The sequence below is a fragment of the Alexandromys fortis genome, unplaced genomic scaffold (genome assembly GCF_014885135.2).
Source record: "Alexandromys fortis isolate MF-2015 unplaced genomic scaffold, M_Fortis_MF-2015_v1.1 scaffold_38, whole genome shotgun sequence".
Taxonomy (NCBI): Eukaryota; Metazoa; Chordata; class Mammalia; order Rodentia; family Cricetidae; genus Alexandromys; species Alexandromys fortis.
The window spans coordinates 5,747,852-5,767,542 of record NW_026067916.1 but is presented as its reverse complement, the minus strand read 5'-3'; the positions used below and the strand labels follow the sequence as shown (position 1 = coordinate 5,767,542).

The 19,691-nt window shown below is 38.3% G+C and overlaps 1 protein-coding gene across 2 annotated transcripts in view; it reads right to left on the bottom strand.

Moving 5' to 3' along the window:
- The window catches only part of Sema3d (semaphorin 3D), a 181,204-nt gene that overhangs the window by 46,451 nt on the left and 115,062 nt on the right, over window positions 1-19,691 (bottom strand). For both annotated transcript variants that reach the window (XM_050139787.1, XM_050139788.1), the window contains exons 6-8: window positions 16,709-16,802; window positions 14,116-14,244; window positions 3,525-3,667 (exon numbers count right to left, since the gene is read on the bottom strand). In XM_050139787.1, coding sequence (XP_049995744.1) covers window positions 3,525-3,667; window positions 14,116-14,244; window positions 16,709-16,802 — 366 coding nt within the window. The remainder of the gene's footprint in view (window positions 1-3,524; window positions 3,668-14,115; window positions 14,245-16,708; window positions 16,803-19,691) is intronic.

Sequence of the window (19,691 nt, the reverse complement as noted above, 5' to 3'; positions counted from 1 at the left end):
CTTTGAAATATCTCCTAAATAATCCTTCATGATGGAGGAAAGCCATTGGCTAATAAAGAAACCGCCTTGGCCCATTTTATTGGTTAGAACATAGGTGGGTGGAGTAAACAGAACAGAATGCTGGGAGGAAGAGGAAGTGAGCTCAGACTCAACAGCTCTGCTCTCTGGAACAGAGGCCATGTTCCCCTTTCCCGGGCAGACACGATGAACCAACCCTCCAGGTCAGACATGCTGAATCTTTCCCGGTAAGACCGGTGCTACACAGTATATTAGTGATGGGTTGATCGGGATATGAGAATTAGCCAGTAAGGGCTAGAGCTAATGGGCCAAGCAGTGTTTAAAAGAATACAGTTTGTGTGTTGTTATTTCGGGGCATAAGCTAGCCAGGTGGCTGGGTGCTGGGGACGCAGCCCCGCCGCTCCTATTACTACACCTTCATGTCTTTTTCATACTATATGGGATAAAACAGACTTCCGACTCACAAGTATTTCTCAATCCAGATGCATTCTTCCATTGTGGGCTAAATATATTCATCTTGCCCCTCTGTACCTCAAATATAGAATACCTCACTATTGCCTAGGGTCATGTTCTCGGTTGCTAACATGGAAACAAAGCTTCGTATCACCTAATTTACAACAAAGACCTTGGTCCCCTGACACATGCTTTGAATTTTTAAAACAAGATTTCAGCATCCTATGAGCCAGATCTGCCCGGACAAATCCCACATGAAATGCTTGTCCTCTCTTCCTCCATGTAGTGTAGTCCTGTTCACACTAGAGAATTCATTTCAATCATTCCCTTCATATGATGCTTTCAAAGTCACTGATAGATTAGAGGTCTCATATGTCCTAGTTATATCATCACACTTTATGAGTGTGTTTTATATCCTTTCCCCCAGTGTAATTTAATTTTTTTTAAAAAAAGAATAACAGCTTAGTATCAGGAGTGTCTGTGTGTTCTAGGGAAGTCATATTTTGATACTATTGGTGAAATATTCAAATATAAGGCATAAATGGATTATAATATTGAACATATCAGCCCTTCCCTTGGACAATCTTTAATCTCTGTAGATGTTCAGAAAGAGAGAGAGAGAGAGAGAGAGAGAGAGAGAGAGAGAGAGAGAGAGAGAAGAGAAGAGTAAGAGAGTAAAAGGTTAGTCTATTACCAAAACCTCTTACCAATAATTTTATGACAAATAAGTCAGGAAAACGGATTTTCCAGGTAAATATAACACCAATTTTTAAAGTTGAATATTAAAAGGGGAAGAAATTTTTAAACTGTCAAGAGTTCCAATCCGTGTCAAATTATTAGTTAAATATGAAAGCAAACAATGGCAGCAAGAACAAAACCTTTGTGTTTCCAAATACAGACTGTGGGAAAATGTGAGCTGAACTGGCAGGCTAAAGGACTGCCACTATAACATAATAAAACCTGGGAAAGTCAGAGGGCTTCCACAGCCTACTAGGAGATCTTCCTTTTGTACTAATTTCTTACAATTATCACACTCAATTTTGTTTCACAATAAAGTTATGTTGTTTTCTTATTGCTTAAGAAAAAAAAGTAGAGAAATAAATACCAAGACATTTTTGAAGTAAGGGAAATAAAACAAAAAGAATAAATTGCAAATAATGCCAGAATTCTTTTATGTGAAAGCAACATAAAAAGTAACGGTGACTATGAGTTGGATGTGCAGTAATTAAATTGTGAACAAAGAATTTAGAACCAGATTTCATGGACATTTGACCAATAGATTATGGCTATATAGTGAGCAGTTTTAAGATGTCACACAGTTAAAAGAACAATTAAGAGACTCATCTCTTTTCACACTAAGTGAAAAGTCTCTCTTTTGTTTCTCATCCATCACATCTTTATTTGATCTCATGATTTGATAGAACACAATCTTACTGTGTATTCTCAGAGGTGTTTGAGTTGGGTAAACTCCTTTCCTGCTTTTTTTCTGCCTTTTCATTTTTGCCGGAATTTTCTTACAGCTTAAAAAGAACATTCCATGGGTAATGGTTGAAATTCTAACTACAGTTTCTACATAGATATTTATAGTTATGACAAAGGCTGAGGTATTCATCTACCTTTATGATTCATTTATACCAGAAAAAAAAATCTTTACTTTTGTTAAAAATAAATTTCAGTCTAATGGATTATAGCCATTAAGAAATAAGCATTGAACTTCCCACAAACAGCGCACTTGTCATACACTGTATTCAAAAGGACTCATGAAACGCATTTACTGCTTGTAATCCCCCTTTGACACATTTAACAAACCTCACTTATACAAAGTGTCAGTCTACTACGTGGCTCTCAGGGTCATTATACCATTGTTATGTGGCATGCTTCAGTGCTCTGACATACTAAGAACACTCCGGGCATGGCCATTCATTCCTAGCAGGAGGCTTTAAAAGACGACTACAGATTTTTGGACTCTGAGAGAATGAGGATGCCTTTTAAAAATCTGTCTCCTCTGGGGTAAAAAGGATCAGTGGGAGGAACAGCATTATTGGCTAGGATGGTACGTAAAGAATGGTCTGGCCTCAAAAGTCGGCTTCATTCAAAAGGTATGTTGTCATTAGCAATTTCAAGTGTGGTGATGGTTTGTATTCCTGCCGCTAGAACGGTTCAGAAGCCTGAGGGTACAGAATGCAACTGAAAGTGACAAGCTTAGATGGAAGAAAATGAAAAGTTTGTTTAAGACCAGAGAAAGATGGCTGAAGAAGGTATTCATTAACTTAATCGCTCTTGTTCATCACTGATTTATGTCTCGTCGGGAACGTTCTTCCAGCAGAGGCAAATCCAGGAAGAATGCATACATTCAGACATCAAGAGTTTGGCTCCAGTACTTTCTCTATTCTGTAAAGTCCATAGCCAATCAACTAAAAGCCTTGATGGAACAAAATGTAACTCTGAAAGCTGTTTATGTGGTCAGTATAATTTATATAAAATGGCAATATTCAGATTCAACTGGGTTTTTTAAAATAAACATTTTATGCTTTTAGTTATCTTTTCTTCTTCATTTTTCTCTCAGAACTTAATCTAGATTAATTGCATAGGAAGTATTTAATATAATACAACGGTCCAAACAAAAGACATGGTTGTTATATGTGTGGTGTATATTTGTAAAAATACAGACATGATTTTGTTAGTGTGTAAGTTACTCTAGTGATTATTCAAATTAAGTTGAGATGATCTAATGTAACATGGAAACATTTTCCCTCTGGGGATCACGACAGTGAGTGGTCTTATTGGTAAGAGCATTGAATGGTACTGAACATCAGCAGAGAACCAATAATCTGCAAGACCAGGGAGGCAGATAAGAACCAAAAATCAGATTGGGAAATAACTTGCTTTTGCTTTTCAAAGACGCATCTCAAAAATCACCCATGTATAGGAGTGTGAAGTGTGAACTAATTTTCAAATTTATCAGTAATGCATGGCCTCCTTCCTTTCAATACTGAAGACACATTACTTCATGCACAAAGACATGGTTCTTAAGAAAAATAAATGAATCTTGCCTTACAAACTCTCCCAACTCTTGAAAGAATGCTTCTGTCAGATGTACTGCCTTCCTGGGATGATTCCCGAAAGAAGAAATATATTTTATCATCATCTGGATTATAGGTGTCTGGAATGGGGAATGTTCCAATAAACTTTGCTCCTGTTTGGAAAATAAAGAGAGTTGAAAGTTAAAACAATAAGATAATCCAGCCAGAATCAACTCTGGGACCACTATATGTGAAAAATTAGCAGAATTTTCAGAAAGTGATCTGAGAGTAGCATTCAGGAAACAAGATGTGCAGATCAACATGGTCAGTGTGGGTATAAGAGGTAGCAGAAAGAGCGGCTGAGCACGTCTGCAAACAATTCCAGGAGTGGCTGAGAAAGTGTCTGGGGGATCCAACTATCAGTTATTTCTACCAAATCAGTCTCCAGCCATATAATCACAGGGATATATATTCTGACAAATGCTTTATTCAATGATTTCATCATTTCTCTGCAAACACCATAGAAGTTAATTACAGGAATATAACAGGCCATGATGTCAGTTGGCAATTCAATCTTAAGAGACCGCATTGTACGTAGAGTATACATGGTCCATTGTTGACCAAATGAAGCGCAGACGACTCACCTTCAAAGTCTTTTTTTCCGTCTAGCAATTCTGTGATTTTATGTCCTCTTTATCACGAGACTACTCCTTTATAGTAACCATGTGATTTCAGTAAACTTAGGGAAACCTGAAATGCCATCGATCATGAAAACTGTGGTATTCTTTATTACACTGTGTGAAATTCACGGGAGGTGGAATGAAAATAACCAATACTGTTTAGGTTCTTTCAAGCACATGCCCTGAAGATCCTCTTTCTGGGTTTATATCTTAATGGTGATATCGGGCAATTTTGTAGACATGGTCATAGTCAAAAGTCCAAGAGCCTAGTTATGTGTTATTTTTTTTTACATATAATAGGAGGCTTCTAATGTTATTTGTCTGGTAGAATTTATTAGTAGGTTAGTATATATAAAATCACTGAGCAAATGCGAGTGCCTGATGTTCAATCAACATGAGTTGTAGTTGGTCCTAGCGGTGCTACCTTGTATTAGCAGGTACTCTGGAGCCAAAGGCTGGAACATCACAAGTACAAGGCATCCATAGTGATTTATGTGCCTACTTTTGCTATTTAGTGTGAATCTGTCTCCAAAATAGAAAACACAAAAATGACTGGAGACACCTCTGTAGTAATGCAGGGTTGAAGCAGGCATTACGTTTGGGTCCCATCCCCAGGAGAGATCTCATCAATAAAGCAGTTTTTAAACAAAATCGCAAAGCAAGGAAAAGGTCAGTGTGATTTGTTAAGGTGACAATAGTAAGGATGGTGACTGCCCTGTTATGAGCCCCTGTGGCTGGGACACCTGAGCGCATCATGTACTTGTAGAAATGACATAAAGTTATCCAAAGTTAACAAAGCCTGCCTGTCCGGACCCAGAAAGCCATCCCTCATATACAGCTAGTGACAAAGTATTGTAGCACAAAAGGAAAAAAAAAAAAACAAACTTTGTACTTCTTCCAAGTCAGATAAAGTTTCCTAATGACTTGCTTAGATAAAGAATTGGACAGTTCATGTTGTTGTTTGGTGTAACTGTAAGGCTGTCTGATAACACATCTTTACTTTGTTCAGAAACAATGTTTTGAGTAAAAGCAAAGAAAATGAATACAGCTCTTGAGAAACAGAGGAAGCAGTTGAGTTCAACAGAATATGTGAGGCACCTGCGGCAATCAAGACACTAAACGTTCAGGGTACAGAAGAAAGGAGATAGAACATCACATTGTTCTGGATCCTTTCTGCCCAAGGCTATGGTTTCCATGCATCTTGGGCGTTCTGAAAAAAAATCATCCTTCAGAAAACGGATAGCAAGTGATAAAGATCCCATAAAGTGGGCTTCATAGCAGCCTTCTGCAAATGGCTTGGTGGCACACACCTCTAATCCCAGCACTTTATACACAGAAGCAGGCAGGATTTCAAGATCAATATTGGCTCAGAACAAAACCCACAGGCACATGCTCAGGTGAACACACTCGTGTACATCACTGTGTGCTCATGGAGCAATGAGTAGTTTTCAGCCCAGCCTTTCCTAATCATCAATTAGTCTCCTATTCCATCTCTTTATTTAGGCAAAGAGAAGAGAGAAATATCTACACAAACATCTCCTTATTCCGTATTCTTTCCCAGTGGATTCTTAAATTCCTCAAAATTCACCTTTGGTCAAGACTCAGAAAAATACCTGAAAGTTATTTTTAGAAAAACACACAAGACTTGGAAATTTTACTCTTCAAATTATCTTAAATTGGCAAGGCTTCATCATCTTTATTTCCACTCAGGATTTGGACCTCCCCACTACTAGACACACATTCTAGATGCTGATGAATCACAATTGATTTTAGACCCTGAGAAAAGTAAAACCAGTCCCTTTTACTAGCAAATGAACTCTTCTGACTTGTTATTTAAATATATATTTAATACATATGTACACAATATAAATGTATATAAGTTTACTTTTAAGACACATCACAGATAGGTATCATTTAGGGTATCTCCAATTTCAACACAGAGGAGGAGGTCGTTTCTGCCTTAATTGCAAGTTTAAGGTCAATTTAATTACGAAAACCCTGTTTAAAACAAGCACTCAAACAAACAAACAGGTACTGGAAGTCATCATAGTGTTTTCCTCTATCTGTGGGATTATATGTATGAAAATAAATAATTACTTGTAATCCCAAGGACTTCTAAGATAAAATGGTGATTAATTAATAAGAACTGACTTCAGATTTCATTTTGGAGTAGGTAAATATTTGCATATATAATGACATGTCTGTGAGAACCAGTTCTCATGTTCCAGTTGCTTTAAAAGAAGTATCAATAGTCGGCAGTAGTGGCATATGGCTTTAATCCCAGCACGCTGGAAGCAGAGACAGATGGATCTCTGTGGGATCGATACCAGCCAGGTGTACAGATTGACTTCCAGGATAACCAGATTGTTTTGCAGAGAAACTCTACATCAAAAATAAGAATATAATAATAAAAAGAGCACCAATACGGACATTGATAGCAGTCTTATAGACATGGAACTTGAGATTGATAACACTCTAAAGAATGCTTTAACAGTCTCTAATACAATGCTGCCAAACTAGATGAAAATCTCCAGTTAGAGTTTAGAATCGTGGACATTAAAAGAAAACAAGCCATTGTGAGATGCTTTTAATCATGTGTGTTCACAAGTCGTTAAAATGGATATGACCACTCTGTAGATGGAGAAAGAGAACAGCTCCACCTATTGTTAGTCCATGGCTGATGATGAAGATGTATGACTGGATGACAGAGACCAAGGACTGAATCAGTAAATATTTAGTTCTTAGAGTGAGCTCAAAGGGGGCTAAGACAAATGATTTGGAAATCTGAAATATGATTGGCCCTCTTCATTTAGATAAGGACAGGATCTTAAACAAGACATTAGTGGGAACATTGCTGCAAAGCAGAAAAAGTTACACATGCATCATGATGGCTCCTGAAATGATGTTATGTTTTTGTAACTGACATGTTTATTTCTTAATTTTAATTACATTCTATTTCATTCTATTCTAATTTATTATGTGTATGGGCATTTTGCTAGCAGATATCTGTGCACCGTTTGCATGCATACTGCACACAGAGGCCAGAAGATGTCTTGGGTGCCATGAAAATGAAGCTACCTTTGGTTGTGAGCTATTTAATATGTACTGCTAGGATTTGATTCTCTGAAAGAGTAGTCAATGATCTTTATTGCTGTGCCATCTCTCTAATTCATCTACATAAATTTACAATGAAAATTTCGAATCATGAGATATTACTTTACATTCTTTCCAGGCGTGGTGCTATGTACTTTTAATCCCAGTAGTCATATATAAGAGATGTGGAGGTAGGAAGAGACTGGAGGATCTCTGTAAGTTTGGGGCCAACCTGGCCTACATAAAGAGTTTCAAGAGAGGCAGGGCTGCATAGTGAGACTCTGTGTCAAAACAAAACAAAACAAAATAAGAACAAATTTAATAAACAAACAAAACACCTCTGAAAATTTATAGTTCTTTCTCTAGAAAGATGATGAAGACTCAATAATTTCAAACAAAAAATGCCAAATAATAGGAAGCTGAAAATGAAAGGAGGAAAATGTTTATAAAATATCCTTCAAGCCAGGCACACTTACTCAAACCTGTAACCCCAGCACTTTGAATGATGGTGCAGGAGCCAGCAATGAGTTCAAGGCAATCTTAGCTCACATAGTAAGTCCTAGGCTAGTCTTGGCTCTAGAGTGAACCCTCTAGTGAAAAATAAATAAATTGCTTAATTCTAAAACGTTTTTTGAAGAGGGGCCTATGGGAATGCAGGAGAATGATTTCCTGAGCTGATCTGAGCCAGTTGATGGTCACTTTGTTTACAGAAACTGACCGTATGTAAAGAGGAGTAGTAAGCAGAGGAAGTTCTAAAGGAAGCACAGACATCTGGGACGTGTTGAGGTGGGCTCCAGGCATGCACAGGGCAACCTCTGTGAAAATGGAAATCAGCATGTAGCTTCTGCTGGAGAGCATCCCAGAGATGACCAACAGGTAGTGTGACAGCAGCCCACACGTCAGGAATGTGTATGACACCGATGGAGGGGACCAGGATAGCATTGCAAGGACTGATGCTCTAACTGTGAGATAACATGTAACATGCAACATGCATGACTCTGTGTTAGTCAGTCATCACTGATTTTTACTTCGTTTTTAAATGTGGTTCTTTTATAGGTCTTGGAAGAAGAATGCTTTTGAGGGGAATGGTGGGAAAGTCTAAGCCAAATGTTTATTATATGAAGAAATCTAATTACAGAAAAGAAGTTTGAGTATCAAGTAGTGCTCTGTTCTGTGATTTAAACAATAAACATCCTTACAAGCTAAAAATAAATACAAGTTTTGAGAATAGGGCCTTTCTTTCCTGTCGATTACACTGAGGTTCTGTCTTAGAGCACTGTTGTTAGCATTTTATGATAGAAATTCTTTCCTGATTGGCTGCCAAATTTGGGTTAAAAATAGCTATCATTTAATTAGTGCAAGGTTGTTGAATTCAACAATTTAAAATCCTAGCAATAGACACCTGGGCTTTATTATAGCACAGCCCCACCCTCTGGCATTTAAAACATATGGCCTCACAGGGACAGTTTGAAACTATGCATTTTCACAACTGAACTTCTAGCATGACACCCCAAGATGCTGCCAATTGAAGATGAGAAAGCCTCAGTCTGCAGAACACAGCATTTTTCTTTCTCCCACAGGCCTCTTTTGAACAGGGTGATCACACCTACCCCCGTACGTAGTACTTAAGTTGACAGTGATATTTTTTTTCAAATTGCCTTTTGTTTCTTCTTGTGTCTTCTTCCAGTTGTTTTAACTTCTCCTCCCATGTGGGAGAATTTACAGACAACAGAAAGTCTCAACAGAAACTTTAAATCAAAACCCCCTCTATTATGGTAAAAATGAAAATTTAAAACAAAAGTTCCCAGCTACTCCAGAAAGCAAACAAAAACACATGCATCCAAGGTTCATTAGTTGTTCCCATCTTCCAAATGGTGACATTCTTTCATCCCACCCTGAGACTCTAACTAAAGCTCAACCTTGTTTGAGCAACCACCCTGTCTTATCCTTGAGTCCCTGTCTTGGTATTTAAAGATTATGATGTATTTAAAGGTTGTGTTGATGGGGAATGTGTCAGTTTGGACTTTATCTAGAACAGCCCCAAAGGCTTTCGGTTTTGTTATTTCTGTATTCTGATAGCTCATGTAAGAGGGAGCTTCAGATGGCAATGAAGAACTCAGCTCTGAGGAGTCATGCCTCTTGAGTCACAAAAAAGGGCTTGATCCTCAGAGAGTAGCGGTCCTACATGAGTCTTAACAGACAAAGAGAGAGATTAGCTGTTCTCATTCTGGCTGCTGCCAAGTGGGGCACAGGACACAACATGGTATGCATTTAAGGACGTCAAACTCCCAAAGCTGTCTAGCAGCTAAAATCTACTGAAGAAAATCCATGATAATTATGCTAGCAACAATTGTTCAGCATGTATCTTCACAACTAAATACACAGTGAAGATTCCAATTCCTCTTTATATTTTACTTACTCTAAATGGTGTACCAGGTTTAAAAGAATTTAACTTATCACGTGCCTGTAAAAATGTGGGAATTTGAACTGAAAATGGAAGCAAGACAGAAAGCAAACCTTGATATAAGATCTTAAATGTCTCTCACAAGAAGTAAATAATACACTAATATAATGACACGAACAGAAGTGGAAGCTGCAGTTAGCACGGAGCTGACTACTTGATAATAGATTATTCATATCTTCCTTCAACCCAACAATATACTTGTAAACCTCAACACCAAGTTTTACATACACATACAATGCAAATAATGAAGAAAATTCACAAATACATTGCAGTATGTAATTGTAGGATATTGTATTGTACAAATACTAATAAGCAATGATAATTTAAACCAGACATCTCAAAGACATCTGTGCCCTGATGGAAATTTTTTTTATGTTTGGATTCCTCAAAATGATTTTGTTTTCCAGCTGATATGGACATTGAACTGATGATATTTTTGAAAAAAATAAGGAAGCAAATTTATTAGTCCTAGGGATTGAGCCAAGACTACTGTGTATGGAGGATCTACTGCTACTGAAGTGCATGTCCTATTCTGTTTGATTTTTATTAATACCACTTTAAATTGAAATCTCCACTGGTGGCCAGTGTTTATCATACTGGTGTCTGAATCTTATATAGGGCAGTCCATGGCTCTAGCTTTTCTGTGCCAGATCCAGAGTTAAATCAGAAATGGTTTTCATTCCCGTAGCTACTACAAAAAGTCAGTGTCCTAATTTAGAACAAACTAATAGACCTGGATACAACCCTCTGCCCATAGCATCTCAATTTGTGAAGTATTAGGCTAAGAAAATGATTTCTAAGTTAACATCTATTCCATCAACTAGCACAGTTCATCTGTGTTCTGGTCTTTACATTCCTACCTCAGCCAGAAAACCCCACTAACCTTTGTCTTTGGGCCATGTTCTCAGTGTGTGTACAAAATTGCCATTTTTCATGACAGAGGATAGAAATGTTTCTTGAAAGCCAATATTTTGCCTTCACCCGTCAGTTCTCTCCTCATTATTAGGAATGTTCCATAGTTTCTGCAACTTCTTCCTTTGCTCTGACCTGAGTTCCATGAACCAAGGGGTCCTGACTGGATCTCTGGAAGCAGTGGACTGATTTCACTCCGCTTTTCTTCCCTCAGCAAAGGTTTGACCTGCTGTTCAGTTCAGCCCACACTCTGGTGGTCTCCCCCACTGCTGATCTAAACACATGCTCCCTGTCAGTTCTAACCTTAGCTGCCAGACCCACATCCTCAATTTGCTTTAGCCCCACATGTAACTAGAATATGAAGACACTATAAAAACATGGGCTCCTGCTTGTGCATCCAAGCCTTTGTCATTCACACTGGAGACCGTTTATCATTCAGAGCTGGACAGATATATTCTAGTTTCAATCTTACTTGAACTTTCTAGCTATGTATCCAAGAATATGACTTCTAACTAACATCTCCCTGAAAGTAAGAAGCAAATAATAATTTTCTCAAGACTATGTCATTAAACAGAATTACACTGTAAAAGTGCACAAGATAATGTCTAACATGTATGGTATCTGAAAAAAATGAAAAGGGAGAGATGAAAGTGAGGCAAAATAGTAAACAATCAAATAGGGCAATAAAATCTCTATGAGACAATGAAGCTTATTGGAGGACTGTGGCCACGGAAAGATCAAGGTTAATAGCAGGTTTAAAGGAAGTAGAGTTGCTTACTGACAGATTAGATAAAGGAACTGAAGGGGAGAAAAGGATCACAGATAAGCACAAGGCAAATAGGTGGAGGAAGTTAAGAAAACCAAGACAGATAACATCAGGAAGCTGGCACTGAGGGGCAGTTCAAATGGAAAAGCAATGTATTAAAATATTACTTGCAGATTTTTAGATAAATTAAAGTGAAAGGGTCATTGAAGAACCAAAACCCAGAGCAAGTATGATGGTTAATCTGGATTGATATCTTGGTGGGATAAAAATATAGTTCCAGGAAACAGCACATAATACAATGGAGCTCATTAGGCAGGATAGGAGAGAAAGAAGGAACAAAGTAGTGAGGTAGTAAATAGTTTAAATGTTGAAGAGTCATGGGGAGAAGTAAAGAATTAGGCTTTCTGTCCTGCCTCCTACTTTTCCCACTTTCAGGAGTGATGATAAGCGTGGTGGGTATTCTATTAAATTCAGCTCTAAACTTTGCATGTATGTGAGGCTTGCACGAGAGTCCCTGGGAATAACTTGCCTGATGTCTTATAAGTAAACAAAGGTTTAAATTCAGAGAAACTTTGGACAAAGTCCTCACATAAGTGATAATCAAGATTTAAGAGCAGGTGCTTATGTTTAAAGAAAACAGGGTCATTTGTTTGTTTTTATGTGGTGGGTGGATGTGTAAGGCAATGCATGGAAGAATGGAAGGGTGACAGAAGCATCTGGAAATGTCCTGGAAAACCGTGTCTTTTGGTCACTTTGATTATTAACCAGTAAATATTGTCTTGATTAACTTTTCATGAGTGTTAGCTATCCTAATTCTTAATAATTTAGCTAAACGTATTCCACTGAAACTTCTACCATACGTCTTTCTACTATCTTCGTTGTCTTACTTCTTTGGCCTCTGTCTTAAACAATCTGTGCACTTTGGATTCTCCTATTCACAAACAAATGTTGTCCCTCTTACATCTTCTTGGCAGCAAACATTCATGTTCTGCTAACTATTGCAACCTCTGTTTCTATCCCCTTTCATCTGTGTTTTTTTCTCTTAGTGGACTGATCCTTCATACCCACACCACTGTTTTTTGGTCTTTAGTATATTACTAATTAATGTTAAGAACACACACACAAAAACACTTTCCTGATTAAATAGTAGACATCAATAACTTGCCTCGAATTCACAAAATGTTTCAGCTTCCTTGTTCACTACCCTGATACCCCATGATTAGCACACATTCCTTGTCCCTGGGGTCAGCCACCTTCGACTGTCTGTCTATGTAGGACCATTGTGTGGAGAAACACTCTGTATGAAAAAGACTTGGAAGTTGTTTATTGGGGAAGTGTCAGGCCATTTGAAAGGTGTCCCATTGTGTATTTCTAGTCAAATAGCAATAACAATAATAGCGTCTAGGCAAATGAAAATGGCATACATAGACTTCTTTATGGACACGTCATGATGAAGAATGACTAGACTATCTCCTAGCAAACTTTCTATTTGAGGACATTTGCCATTCCTAAGTAGATGTAATTTTATTTCAAACCCTGAAAATATTTACCTAAGCAGGTGTCAAAGGGGGCAATCTACGAAGTTACTCTCAAATCGAGTAATTCCAAAACCCATTAGCTTTTAGGAAATTTTTCTTTTGGCCACTTTGCAAATCACTTGACCGTGTAAACAAACTGATTTACAGGTTTTGACAGAAGGAATGTTTTTAAAAGTGTCTCTCCTTTTGTTTATATTGTCACTGTTCAAAAATCACTCAGAGATAGGAAGATAGCTGCTGAGAATGTCCGGCTTGGCTTCCTTAGCTAGACTCAATATTTTTGGAATGGTAAATGTGATCTGACTGTTTAAATAAAATTGTGGGCTATTTCCCCCTACATATGAAGAATAGGAATAGTAAGCCAGTGGGTGAAATAGTTGTAATAGTTCTTAAAGTAACCACATAAATTCTTCAGGGATTTTTTCCTGCTTTTAAAGCCACAAATAGTATATAAAACTTGAATGAAATTACAATTAGACAAATCAATATCATTATCAATATTTTAACATTTTGGAGTGCTGTTTCTAAATCAAAACATAAGTCTTAGCAGCAGAAACAAGTTTTGAACTATTAACCTTGTCTAGGCTGACACATGATAAGAAAGGGAGAATGCTAATTACTCTGATCTATACAGAGTGTATACAGTTATTAAAACATATATAATTTTAGGTGACAAAACACAGAGAAAAATCCAGCATGCTAGCTATTGCTTTCCATTGAGCTAATAAGTGTGATAATTAAAACACAAGAGCACAGGTTGCCAGCATCAAGCGCAGTTCTGTTGCTGATGGATTGTGAGACCATGATCAAATCACTCAACTTTTCACATCTACAGTTTACTCATTTTTAAAAAAATAAAGTCTTAAAATGATAATCTCTCAAATGTTATTGTGAACCTTTAAAAAATAACACATTTATTGTAACACAAGGACTGCCAAAGATATAGTATGTGGTAAATACCACCTACTCACACACACACAGATGCACACACACATACACACAACAGACACACTTTCAGATTTGTCTAATTTGAGGTGAAATCATTTCAAATGTATTTTTAAATGCCATATGAATTCAACTCTCCCTAAACACATCTGAATGCATAATAACGAGCTCCTAATTTTTCCAAAAGCAAAGTCAGAACAAACAGAAGAGAAACATCACTAACCATTTAGCCAGTAGTGTTCTGAAATGTCAGTTCTGATGTAATGGTGGTCTTGGGTCAGCCCAAGGGACCTCGTGAATGCAGTGTCCTTGCCAAGGAAATCAGACGCTGTTCCAGAGTAGAGGTACTCGTCTGCAAGGAAGAAAGCAAACAGGACAGCTAAGACATAGAAGCGGAGGTCCACACAGGATACAGCGGGCCACACAACGCACAAGTGGACCGATTAACACTAGAACACATGCTTCGTACGTTTTTCAGATGTTGAAGAACATGCTTAGGTGGAGAGGTAACTCAACTAACTGATAAGCAGAGACTGAATATCCCAAAAGACCAAGAACTTCTGATTTGACAGGGGTACATGCATCGACTTCTCTTTGGATATACTCCAGCATTTATCTACAATAAGCAGCTAAATATCATATTCAGGAGTTAATTTTTGTAGCAACTGTCACAGTATTAAAAATTAAATGCCAAATAAGAGCGGATGGCCCAATTAGTATATACTTAAGTGACACAACCTTAGCAACCACAGCTTTTCCTTGTCCAGCCCCTGCTGAAAGGGAGTTTTCAACACTGACGTCACTCCTTGTAATTATAACATGTTGCATTCCTTGAGATGACCATGTCTCTAAAGCTCTGATAAACAAAGGGAAGATTGTCCGCTTGCTGCATCCTAAACTTTTGGTTCTATATGAAACGAAGTGAATGTTTCATTAAGGGGAGAAAAAGGAATAATAGAAACAAGAGGAAAAGAGGGGAGAGGGGAAAGTTTAGCATAGGAGATGGAATCAGGGAGAGACTGCAGAAGGTGAGGAGGAGGAGGAGGAGGAGAGAGGAAGCACAGAAACAGAGGAGTAGAAGAAGAAAGAACAGGAACCAAGGGAGAGAGATAAGGAGGGGCAAGTGTGAGTGGGTTTAAGGGTCAATGTCCTCTGTTTGTACTGCTTGTCGGAGCACTGGGGAGGAGGCAGGAAGAAGGCTGTCCCTGCAGCTGATATGTTGTACTTCTGAGAGCTAAAACCCTGCTATTTGAGGAGACTTTTACGGGAAACTTCTTCAGGTTACACCCAAAATATAGTAAAAATGGCTCATCTGTATAGATCATTTGAGTTTCTTATGTAACCCTACAATGGATAAAAACAATATCGTCATGGAAATGTGACTTGTTTTTCAAAGCAGTCTTCAAAAGCCTCTCTGTATGTGCAATGACAGAAACACTTTCAAAATCCTTTGCTTAAGGTCCTCTTGGAACGATTCAACCTAAATGTCAGTGGCCAAAGGCTAAAGAAAAAAAAGCAAAACAAAACAAAAAGCTCAAGTGAAACCCAAGGACATAAGGTTGGCGCAGGGAGCACGTCATCTCCACCACTGGACACATTTCCAACATGTCAGATAAATGTCAATTTTTATTGTGAAATAAAAAATTTAAAATACGGAGGAAAATTATAATGCCAATAAGGATCTGAAGAGAAACTTAAGAGAAAAGGAAACAATATAGTATGTTGTTTGAAATATATATATATATAATTATAGTTATAATTATACTTCAAGCATAGCAATATCTGTCAGACAGAGTGTGTTTTAGCCATAATTTTGAACTAAATATTCAGGTATAAAAACAGTCATGATTGTTTCTCAAGTATACACAGATCACAGATTTCTAACAGGAGTAAACCATATCCACAATGTGTTTTTGTTTTTGTTTTTAAGGCTGCATCAGTACGGCTTAACAGATGAAAATCATCATGACATCTATTGAGAAGAAATGAACACGGATTGCATAATTTCAAAACACTTACTCACTTCAAAGCAAAATTCCTGGTTGTAACCATGTGGAAAGTAAAATGTCACGGTGCTTCACTCTTATCATCTACTCAGACATTTGATAGAGGAGGTATATGAGAAGAGACTAAAGCCACGAACCAGCCAGAGAAAGGCTTATATAGTGTTTAAGATTCACGGATCCTGCTGATGTTCTTCGGAGCATGATTCAAATCATACAGCATCTTTTCTATAAGAACTTAAGATATATACAAAGCCAGACAGGGCTACATGTGTGAGAGAGAAAAAGAATAAAAGAAAGAAGAACAAAAGAAAGGAAGGAAGGAAGGAAGGAAGGAAGGAAGGAAGGAAGGAAGGAAGGAAAAAGAAAAAGATCTGCAAATTTCCATTATATGAAATATGAGAGAAAAATGCTTAGACATTATATAGCTGTTTTCTGTAGCTTGATGCATTGATTATTCATTACCTACTTAAGAATTGCTTTATGTGACACCCTTCCTGAGTAAACACAGATCAAAGCTGAGTATTAGAAAATCCCAGGTAAGTAAAAGTTTTTTGGAACAATGAAGTGTGATATTTGCATTAGAGGGAGTTCAGTCAGACATTTGTGTAAAAAGCCCCTGTGCAGACATGAAGGAATTCTGTCTCCTCACTCACTTCACGGGTGACGATGCTCCTATAGAGAGACTGGCACCAACATGCGGGGAAGGGCTAATCCGAAATTATCTTCAATTCAGTCAGAAAATGTGGTTTAGTCTACACAGGCCTTTTCAGAAAGTCACTTAGACATAAGCCTTGTTTGCACTGATCTTACCTGTCATTACTGAAGCAAAAGGCTGCTGAGGATCAAAGGGACATTTCAGTCTGCCAGACTCCAAGCTGTGCATGTCTAGTTTAAATATGAGTTCCTGTGGTAAGAAACACAATGACGTTTTCAAATGTATCTCGGTCAGCAAGAACAGAGAAGATAAGAATTGGTTCCCATTCATTAACTCGATAGAAATGTACTGAGCACACAGCACACGCATCGCGCTGGGGCTTAACTCTTTCAGCGCCGTTGCATCCTGCAAGACTCTATGCCAAGTTTTGTCTCCTGTTTCCAAAGAGATTCAGTAAGTGTTCAGTTTGAAGGAGCACTTTACTCAAAATACATTTTACCTGCACAACTGTCAGTAAAAATACGACGCAGAATACCAGTGTTTTCAAAGATTCATCAGTTTCCCTCCTGGGTGCATTGTGTATGTGTGTGTCTGTTTTAGTGTGTGTGTGTACATATTCATGACGGTGCTTGCACTCTTGTGTGGTCATGAATGTAGAGGCCAGACATTATTTTAGGTATCTTCCTTAGTTGCATTCCACCTCAGTTTTTGAGGCAGGGTTTCCCGTTGAATGTGGAGCTCAGCGATTTGGCTGGAGCGGCTGGCCAGCAAGCTCAGCTATCACACTCTCCATTTGGTCAGTGCCGGATTACAGACGTGGGCAGCATTTGTGCTGTATGCACCTTGTAGGAACCTGAGCTTAGATCTTCATGCTTTTACAACAAAAACTTTACTGGCTGAGCCATATCCTCCTCAGCACAGGTTTAATAATTTACTTAGGCTAATAAAATCAGAACTTATCTCACTATTTAAACCTCTCTCTCTCTCTCTCTCTCTCTCTCTCTCTCTCTCTCTCTCTCTCTCTCTCTCTTTCTCTCTCTCTCTCTCTGTGTGTGTGTGTGTGTGCGTGTTTGTGTGTGTGGATGTGTGTGACTGTATGTTCCATAGAGCAACATGTGTGGAGGTCAGAGGATAATCTCAGAGGCCAGTCGTCACCTCTCACCTTGTCTGAGACAGAACATGGACCATGAGCTTTGGAGGATACTCTTGTCTCCATTTCAAATCTCACATGAAGAAGCACTGAGATTACAGAACTTCTATGTCTGGCTACATGTGGGTCCTGGAGATCTGAACACCATTCTTCATACTTGTATAGTGATAATGTTTACCCAGTTAGTCATTTCCCAATCTCCAAAGTAATGTTTAAGAAATAAATTTGCTCCCTGGCATGGTGGTGCACACCTCTGAGACTGGTACCCGGGAAGTGGAGGCAGGAAAATCAGGAGGTCTGGGCCACCTCTTGATACACAGAGAATTTTATAATACTCTGTCTCAGAAACAAAATCAAACTACCTTGTCTCAAAACAAACAAAAAACAAACAACCCCCTCCCAAGAATTTGCTTTGTAATATTTGCATTTCAGGATGCTAATTACTGTTATTTTAACTAAACATTCTTATGATACCAGATTATCGAAGACTGCTGACATTTAAAAATGCATAATGACATACAACTGTTCTCAAATCGACAGTGAGTTTTCAGAGATGTTAACACATGTGGGGAAGAAAATCCTGTTGTAGTATTTTCGCTATTGCGAAAACAGTACTCATGGAAGACACATAGTTATTTTGGCGGAAGCTTTTGTTTTTATAATAGTGGCCACAGACAGAATGACATGGGCAGACTTTTGATATTCAGGAGAAAAATCATCTTATGTAGAACGTTCCAAGGAAAATACGCATGCATAACAAACACAACCCCATGCTCCCTAGTGTCCCCTAACAATGACAGCACCACTTTCCAGCAGCTAGGGAGATGACTCAGCCTGTGTAGTCAGAGAAACCCAAACTGCCAGCATTGTGGGCAGCATATCATTGTTACAGCAGGTCACTCTTACATCAAGAAAGAAGCACACAATGCTATTTCAGTGAAAACAAGCAATGAAGTGAAAGGGACAGATGACACCAGCTTAATTCCTGAATTATGTTGTCAATTTTTTTTTGAGAGTTCTTCCTCTTCTTTTGAACAAGGCTAATAGGAACTATTGTCTCTACCCAAAAGTAGCTGCAGCAATTTAAATGACACTGGCTAGCAACTGCTATTTAATAAATTAGAGCAGGCATGTTTTAATGCATATAATGACACGTAATAGTGGAAGGGGTATTAATGAAGATATGGGCACTTGCTCACATCATCTACTGAATACCTACCCCAAATCAGCAATGTAACTACACTAAAAAACCCAGCTTTGCATATGGAAACATCTGGGCAAAAGGGCTAGTTACTTGGCTATGGCTAGTAACTAGTACAGTCTCATGGATTTAAAAATTTCCTGGATGCATAGTCAAAATGTGATCATGAGATATGATCAGACCCGACAGCCTTTTTCCTGAGGTCGCCTAAGGAAAAATGAGAGCGACACGGATAAATGTCCCAGCAAGAATGCACTTACGCTTCCCAGCTGTGGCTAGGGAGTGCCTGCGGGACAGGGGGGAGACTGCAGATAGTGGCATCCCAGATGTTTACTCATCATTAAAAGCACATTATTTTCCACTGGATAAACAGACTGATTTGCTGTAATCTCTTCGAGAAGTACACGGCAAGGGAGCAAGTCTTTCCGAACCAACTCCAAGAAGAGAAAATGATATTAACTGATGAATTGATGCTTTTTTTTCCCCCAAGACTACATGGTTTGCACAAGATTCTCAGTTTCTAAACTGCCATTTTGTAGGATATACTTCACACAGTCCATTTAATTTAATTAATTATGAAAATGCACCTCTTTGGACTGCACAGACAGAAATAATGTTAGCTGCTGGAAGAAGACTCCTCTGTCAAGACGGCTCGATGGCAGGAAGGTTGCAAAGCTTGACAAGAGTGCTTTCCTCAGCACTCACCTAATGGAAAGACCCAGCCCTTTCCCCTAACGTTGACCTTTGACCTCTACACATGCTCCACCGTACATAAGTGGCACAAAAC